At 36.7% G+C, this 9327-nt stretch overlaps 1 protein-coding gene across 1 annotated transcript in view; it reads left to right on the top strand.

Annotated features, from left to right (window-relative positions):
• TNNT2 (troponin T2, cardiac type) overlaps positions 1-8518 on the top strand; it is a gene marked incomplete at both ends in the record, with an annotated part of 29572 nt that extends 21054 nt beyond the window's left edge. The window contains 2 exons of the mRNA XM_083360194.1: positions 2753-2793; positions 8470-8518. Of these exons, the coding sequence (XP_083216320.1) occupies positions 2753-2793; positions 8470-8518 (90 nt within the window). The remainder of the gene's footprint in view (positions 1-2752; positions 2794-8469) is intronic.
• Positions 8519-9327: the final 809 nt, after the last annotated feature.

A 9327-nucleotide genomic window follows, 5' to 3' on the forward strand; every position in this document is an offset into this window, starting at 1 on the left:
AGTTATCGTGGGATATTTCTCTGCCCAAAGAAGCTACAGAATTCTTCCATTTGAGCTGGAAACAGGCTGTTAGTAAATGATTGCGGATGTCTCAATAAAACTTGCCGTACAGCTGAGCCCAGGCCTGTGAATCAGTACTGTCATTTGTACAGGGGCAAAAGTTTTGATAACTGTTTTTGAAACCACAAAGCAATCCACCCAGAAGTAGAGCAATGTTTCCATTCCTTTCTGTAATTATCACAATGGAGCTAAATTGGAAAATAGTTATTCTTTTAAATACATGATCCCTCATTGGCTGGGATCACCTGTGCAACTGATGCAGGAGGAATAAGAATTGCTTTTATGCTCAATTAGCTTCATTTGCTTTGAGGAATATTATTGTGTCATACCTTCATGAAATACTGTTAAGGACAAAATCCTTCATTGGCTAGTATTACTCACATTTGTGTGATCAAGAAATATCAACCAGGAAGTGGGTGTACTGAAGCAGAATGGACTGAAGGAATCATGTTGATGATTGATCTTAGAAAAAGTTGAATATTTTCCTTATTTGGGTGTTCTCATAATATTTTCTTTGCACTGAACTCACTACTTTCACTCTGAAAATGAAAATGGATGAGCTTTCAACACAACCTTGGTATTTCCATTTCCCCCCTTTATTTTCACTGTAAAATGACCTATTTTTCCCCAAACAAGAACAGACAGGTATGAGTAATCTGATGTGATTCATCTGAATGACAATCTAGATTTAGCTCCATTTGGAAACAACATCATAAATCAGCAGTGAAGAACTCTTTACATGAGTGAAGTTACTTCTGTGCTTCAAGTGGATGCAGTTTAATAGGTAAAAAAAATAGTTTAAACTTGCTTCCCCCAGCCTGAAGAGTTTTATTTGTGCTTGGAGTACAATTGCCAGAATTTCTCATTTGCAAGGGGAATTCTAAGATTTGTATTCCCAATGTATGTGGGCACACTGGGTTAGGCAAAGAATATTTTGAGCATAGGAATATGAGAAAGACCTTGAGAAATGGGATCAAGAAATGCTGCCTAGATGATGGTCTGATACGATTGGGCATAGCCTGCCCTGGCTAATGGGCAGGGAAAGAGGCTGAGAAGAAACCATCCCTAGCTTCTCAGGGTGTAAAGGTGACAGTAGGAGATTTCTACCTTCAGACTTGCGAAACGGATGCCAGCTTTCCCAGGCAGACCCGACAGGAAACAACTTTATTGTAAAGTTCCATTAACAGAATCTTGTAAGTCTGAAGGCCTATTTTGCAAACGTGAGATTTCCAACAAACCTCATAATACTTCTATCTCCTGCATAAATAGATCCACTTTGTCTATATAAGAATTTATATTCAAAAATACATTTGCTGTTAACATTTATGATCAGCTGTCTGTCATGGCCCCCTCGGGTCATAACACTATCTTTCTCCTTCTCCTCATAGATATTGGTGTTCTTCAGGTATCATTAACTGAATATTTAAGATTTATTTCTCAGGATCACCATCTCTGTGTTTCTTTTAATATTTCCTTTGCAAGTGTTTTAATGTTTATAGAAGTAATCAGCTCTTCACTCAGCCTTTGGTGAAGGAGAGTGAAGCCCTTCACTTCATTGCCAATAAAAATTGCTTGCCAATTTTTAAAAATGTTTTATTGTAATTTCCTTGTTTGAGCCATTGAGAATTGGGTGCATACAAGTTTCATATTTTTTTATTAATAGTATTTCCATTTGATATTCACCTACACTATCTGTGATCGAAACAAAAAGCAATAAAAATACAGCATGGCATAAACCAGTGTTCATATAATCAATATAAATCACTGACAAGTACTGTCCTGAAAAGTTCTTCTAGCTTTATAAAAGCCTTAAAATATTTAAATGTATTAACTATTTAAAGGCCTCTAAAAACCGTATTGTTCAAGATGGAGTAAATTCTAAAGAGTAAGAGCTAGATGCAAGAAAGCTTATAAATGCAGGGGGCGGGGGAGGATGTTGTGCCTATTCTAATAAGAGAAAATTAAGTCATCCTGATTGCATAAGTGATCCAAGCCTGCAGGAATATGAAATACGATTGAGTGGCAGTCTTGTGGACATGGAAAGTCAGCACAGCAGTTTGAACTAGTAACACACCCATGTATTTAGCCACTTTAAGAATTGGCAAAAAGGGGTGAATTGTGAGAGATCCAAGCCTATAGAGACCATGCTATTCTGGACTTAACCAAGAATACAGAAAGCAGGATTAGGAAACTAGGGAGCAAATTACAGCAGTAGTTCAGGAGAGAAACCAAGATAAAAGGTAAAGGTAAAGGTTCCCCCGCACATGTGTGCTAGTTGTTTCCAACTCTAGGGACCGGTGCTCATCTCCGTTTCAAAGCCGAAGAGCCAGCGCTTGTCCGAGGACGTCTCCGTGGTCATGTGTCTCATGACTAGACACCAAAGGCGCACAGAACACTGTTACCTTCCCACCGTAGTGGTCCCTATTTTTCTACTTGCATTTTTACATGCTTTCGAACTGCTAGGTTGGCAGAAGCTGGGACGAGTAGGATTCAACCCACCAAACTGCCAACCTTCTGATCGACAAGCTCAGCGTCCTAACCCACTGAGCCACCACATCCTGAAACCAAGATAGGAACTAATTAATGGTTAGAAATGGCTGAATTCTCCAAAGGTTCAGAAGGTGAAAGTTAAAAAAAATGTGGATTCATCCATGAAAGGCTATAATATTCTCCTTTCTCTAACCCTAACCAGATTTCCATACTTACTGCACGCTGTGATGAGTTAAGCAAGTAGTAAGTATAGCCTGTTTCCTGAAAACATCATATATGGTGTGGAGCTATGTATGCAACTCCCTGCTCTCAATAGTGTCCTTCATTGATCCTGTGAAGTCTGGATGCCGTCAATATCTTTTCAGATCGGTTTGTTGTTCTTTGGCATGTTTGCCTGCTTGGTTTGCAATGATTCCTATAATCAAGTTCACATTCCGTGAGGTCAACCAGCCTTTTGTCTGTTCAGCCATTGACAGGGCTATGGACATGAAAAATCTATTTGAAGATTTCTTTTCTAATTACCAGAAGCAACAACAACTAAGCAACCTAAGTTAACTGAACAAATATTGTTTTTCCAGTTCTCCCTTTCTTTTACTCCAACAATTGATCCTTCCCCTAAATTGAAGGATCATGATTCTTTTCCTTTTGGCAATGAAAGTCTCAAAATCCTTTCCTGTTAATGTCATTATGTATCACAAATTATTAGAAATGTAGGTTAACTAACAGCAAAATTGTTTGTTCATGGGTCATATTGGATAAGTAACTTTAGTTGCTTTGAAATTTCTCCTTTTTGGAATTGTGAAAATTAATTGACATCAGTTATGACTGACTGACACTTCAATTATCCACATAGTAATGCAACTTAGTTTTATGGCATTATTAACATTCCTCCCACATTTATGAAAGCTTTGAGTGAACTCCATGAACAGGACAAGTTTGTACAGAGAAAATGCATAATGTTTCAAATGAAGAATATTGTGGCTGTGCTAAGGGAAATACAGTTTCAAGAAATGCAGATCCTGCCACAAATAGCAGAGCTTTGCTTTTGAGCATCTGAAAGGAGAGTATTCACATACCATTTGGTTGCTAGAAAGGATCGCAATGGGAACACATTGGAGAAGCAATCTGAAAAATGAAGCCTTCAGAGATATGGCAGAGCAGACAATTGAATTTAAGTCTCCTCTTCATGGAAAGAAGACATATTGCAAGAAAAGGTTACACTGATATAAGAAAAAAGGAAATAGGGATGGAGGTAGATAAACATAAACCAACCAAATATGTTTCTGGTTCTCACTTCTACCAATAAAAATGTTAACCACAACCATTGACCACATCTGCTAGTGCAGCCTGCAGCCTTCCTGACTCTTGGGATAATGTCTTTAGTCTATGTTCTTTTTTTGGCTTCGTGCTGTGCTGACACAGTAGCTCTCTTGGTTCCTTCTTGAAACATCATCACTTATTTATTTTTCTTCCAGATTAATGTTCTACGGAACCGCATTAGTGATCATCAAAAGGTGTAAGTACTCAGAACATGTAGGTCCACCATGTTTCATGGCATCAAGCACTCCCAGTAGATTTCCCACGTTTATCCCTTTTTTTTCTTTGCACTTCACTTCACAGATCTTTCTAGCTTTGATGTGTGTTCTGCCTTTCTGTCTTCCTTTTATTTTTTTTCCTGTTCTGCTTCATTCATTTCTACTAATCCTTTGCTCTTCACTTCTTGCCTTTCCTGCTGCAGCAGCCCAAGGCTAATAAATGAAGACAACACCTACTATAACTTGATGTTCAATTGTCTTGAATGAAGCACTTCTACCATTGGGAAGTTATATCATTCACTGTTACTTTTTTTAAGTACCATTGCTTTTCTGATTTAATTTCTTTGTCACTTATTTCAATTCAGCTTTCTCCCTCTCTGTTCTGTGTATCATTTTTATATATTTTGTTTTCCCATTACAATTTTATTCTACATATTGGGTGTAGGAGGGTCATTAAATTTTTTATAAAACAGAGTGAGATCAAGAAGAAGGCTCCCACTAGAATGAAGTGTGAGACAATTTTTGGTGGGTCAACAACAATATCCTTCCTTTGCCATTAGTGGATCTTTCCGAATTATCTGACTAGATCCACCCCCAAACAATTTGATATTCTCCAGTAAAGTTGGATTATAACTCTCAAAATTCTAAGCCATCACAGACATTATAGTCAGATATATCTGAGAAGAGTCAAGTTGCTTAATGTTGTTTTATTCTTTTCCATCCCAATCCAATTTGTAGATCTTATGCCTACCCCCACATTTTTCTCTATTACCACTTCATGTTCATTCCTAATTTTCCCTCCCCAGCTGTAGTTTTCACTGTTTCTTTGCACCTCCTGAACCTATTTTTCTTTTCACCCCTGAACATCATTACTTTCTCATAGAACCTCAATCTTCTCATTCTTTCAGTGCACCTCCTTACTAGTGCAAGAAAAGTGCATTAATTAAAATGCATTTCTGATACTTATCTATGGCATGGCTTGTTTCAGTTCAGTTTTACCACAGTACATGGTCTCAAAATTCAGTTTTGAAGTGGAAACCGTTCCTCACCTATGAATTATATAATTCATTTTCTAAGACCCATTACATTCTGTGTCTTACTTGATGTGTCAGAACCATTCTATTCAATTATGAACTATCAGCTAACATTGGTATCTTTCCATTTTCCTTGGCTAAGACTATCACTTCAGAGATGGGGAATAAAGACACAAAGAGGCTAAAAACTCCTTGGATTTTTATGCATTGATTATAGGAGTCAATCCACACCAATTGGAAACTCTTGATATTTTTTATCTTTATATGGGGCTTGCTTCTTTTATTGATGTGAGCAACAAATATAGCTGTTTGTAGACTGGAATAGTTTCAGGTTCCTATTTCAACCCAGGAGTCCAGAAACAAATGGCATTTTGATTAGGAATGTCTTGATTTCTGGTGGCCTTTTTTGGTTCATCAAATAAAACTTATTAGTTTGACTAATCTACTGTGCACTACTAAATTATATTTCTTCTTTTGTCTCCTCATTTGTTTCAGGAAAGGGTAAGTAGCATGTTGTGCCCTTTGGTGTGCTGAGCTAGTTTGCATTGTGCAAGTACTTAAAAGAATGGCTTTAAATATCACCCTATGTTATCTTTGGTTTCACATTAAATCCTGATTTCTTGTCTATGTCTATTGATGGCCAATTTAGGATGCGTGCAATGCTTTTATGCTCTGATTTCCTTTTTATTCCTGGATAATCAGGGAAGAGTCAGGGATTTTGTACAAGTATACACTGATATTTCCTCTCCACCTTCCAAATTTGGTAGCATGACCTGAGGATGCTCTGGAGGCTGATAATAAGGAGTCTGGGCTACTATAGAAAGTGGAGGAAAGGATAATTTTGTCAGGTCAATAGAAGATGAGGTTATAGGGATAGGCAAAATCAAATACTAGAGGCTAATGGTAATCTGGGAAATCTCTGCAAATCTCTTCAGAGTAATAAATATCATTCTTAATCTGCCCTCAAATTTAGAAACAGCTGTTGCCCTTTTAGAGAAATAAGACAAATGTATTGGCTAGTCACAGAGGGTAAAGAATTAGGCCAAATGTTTATAAATTTCCTAATTGGTTTGTCAAAGCCAGTCTATAGCTGGATGATATCTCTAGCTTGCTTCAGTGACATTGCATTCTTGCTCTTTAAAATGTTTTCCGAATGGCTCATGCATGGCCTATGTCCAAAACACTACGCAATTTTGTTTACAGAACAATCCACTTAAGGGAATGCTCAGTATTAAAACTGGACAGGCAAAATCCCATTTAGTATTCTCTCTCAACCTGGCATTCTCTAGATATTCAGGACCAATTACCACAATCCCCAGTAGCAAGGACTAAGGTATAGGTGGGCCTCATTTTCAGATCTCAGGGTTACAAAGTTCACTGAGGAGTAACACACATAGGCAAACAATTATTAACATACATCATATCAGTGCTCATCAAATTTGGCAACTCTAAGATGTGTGGACCTCAACTTCCTGAATTCCCCAGCCAGCGAAGTTTGAGAAATGCTGATTTATATTCTGGTTATTGAAAGATGAGTGAAAAATCATGAAGCTTCCGTGAGTGTGGAGAACAAATAATTTTCAACTCATAACACGCTTCAGGTGGGAAACCAAATCTAAGTGGATCACTTGAGAAAGGAAAACCTTCTGGCTTCTTTTTCTAATGACCAGCAATCCTGGTTACAGGAAGAAGCAATGTAGTCTTTTTATTTCAGGAAGCAGAGGGAAGGAAATGATTCCATTCCTACAAGTCAGCTAAATATATTCTTTAGTTGGCTAAAGTAAACCTGTTTGCTATTTTCCAACTAATAATGTTAGCCATCTTTTTTCAATATGGCCATAGCGATACTGGTGATCAGTTGACTGGTGATAAAAGTTTATTTATTAGGTTTTTTAATCTCATTTTTATTACTTTATTACTTTATAAGTAACTCAAGGCACTAAACATCCTCCTCTGTTTCTCCACAACAACACCTAGTAAGACTTCCCATGGCTGTGTAGAAAGTTAGAAATTGTTTGCTGCAGCATCAATCCAGACAGAATTAGGGAGAAAAATATTTTATATCTCTACCTCTTTTATACCTTTACTTATTCTTCTTAATAAACTAGAATAATGGGAGATTAATTCCAGTTATTCTCTAATTTTGCTAATATCCCATTTCTTTCCAATTTAATTTGAGAAAAGATAAATATTTTAAAGAGGAGAGCTAATAAAAGATACAGTGTTTCATCTGGTATCTTTTATCGAAATGAAATTATATTGTAAGGTTGGTAGTGACCACATAGATAATCTCCATGACAATCTGTTATTTAGGAGTTTGTATGTTTTTTATGGTAAGAAATAAATATTTTAATAAATGTACAAATAAAAAATTGTAAAGTCGCATGCCTTATGAAAACCATAATTAAAATAAATTAATAATTAAGTGATCACTGCTGATCACTTCATGAACAATTAACCATTTTATTTTACCTCCCTCTAGTCTCCTTTTGCCTTAAACCTGAAAAGAGTTCAACATTGATAATTTTAGCCCTATTTAGCCTTTCAGCCAACTGTTTTATTTGGAGTTTTGTTTTTTATTTGGAGTATGCAAATAAAGTATTGCTTTATTTGGAAGGAACAACCTATTTTCTAGCTCATTCAGAAACGAGTGGAAAAATACATTGAAAAGCAAAAATTTACAGGGCAGTATTGATTTGCAAATAAATATAAACATTCATTGCAAGGCCACATTACATACAATGTCTATTGGCACCAAGCTATTTTAATCTCGTACTCATTTTAAAAGAAAATACTTTTAACACACGTTCCTCACAGTTTTTAGCAAAAAGAACAGGTTAATCCATGTTGAAGTATTTAACATCTTTTTGTAAAAAATAGTAATGAGTGTAATGTGAATTGTATTTGGTGAAAATGCTGAGAATTAATTAGCCCCACTTTCCTCATAAAATTATAGTTCCTGGGGCTGATTAGAGGATGAGAATCATCTTGAAGTCTTGGGTATAGTTATGGCTTTTAAGGTGATTTCCCCGCCCAGGGTTACACTTCTTCAGCACACAACTCTTATTGTGCATTAAATATGATGTGCTTTTACTGTGCACTTGGCTTGTTCTTCCTTCAGGGGCATTTGTCTGCCCTTTGAGAACCAGATTGGTTAGCCTGGGCTGGGCTGTGTCTCTTAAAGGATTCTACTGAGAGCTCAAGAAAAACCATGTGCAAATTTCCTCTCTTCATGCCCCTTTGTCCAAAGCAACAGTAGATCCACACCTTTTTCCCCAACTCCCCTTTGCTTTGTTGAGACATTTGCAAAAAACCAGAAATTCCTCATTTGTTTTTTCCTTTCACAATAGCTCCAAGGCTGCTCGTGGAAAGCCTGTGGTTGGTGGCCGATGGAAGTGAAATGTGTGTCCTGTCTAGACTCTGAAGACAGCCCATCAGTACATTTGATCCACTCTCCCAGTCTATGTGGTCCAAATGAATGCACCAACTTGTTTAGATTTTCCAGAACAAGCTTCTTTCTAAAGGCCTCACTTTATAACTGCACAGCCCCAGCACTGCGTGATGGAAATGGACAGATTACTTGTCACTCAAATTAATAAATTTATGTCTGTAAATAAAGCAAATCGAAAAACAATAATTATTTTCTTTGCCTAATTTTATCATTTGCTTTTTATCGTGTAATTTTTACAATCTCAAATAGAAAGGAACAGACTTCTTTCATTACTGGCCTTCTTCATATATTGCTAAGAGAACGTCTTTTAAAAAGTCATTCCAGCTTGGAAATTTATTGCTATTAATGATTTTGTTATTGGAAGAAGTCAATTTATCCTGTTAAGAACCTTACTTGAGTGGTCACCCAGATTTGAAAGCAGTAGTATGGACTGATTGTTCTTATGCATCACTCTCAATACACATGGCACTTTATAACATATATGACATGTTCTTCCCCAAGTTACATGTGGCATCTACAGGCTACACTTCAGAGAAGTTCTGGAGCCTGCCACCCACTGGATCTTGAACTCCTGTACACACTTCCCAGATACACACACACAAAACACACACACACACACACACACACACACACACACACAAACACACATACACCTCAGTTTAGAACCTATATTCAACTCTTAGTGACTAAATGAATTTTAAAAAATTGGAAATAAAATGAAATTGTGGAAATAATGAGGAATTTTCTTGATGGTGAG

This window comes from Vipera ursinii (assembly GCF_947247035.1).
Source record: "Vipera ursinii genome assembly, chromosome: 3".
Lineage (NCBI taxonomy): Eukaryota > Metazoa > Chordata > Lepidosauria > Squamata > Viperidae > Vipera > Vipera ursinii.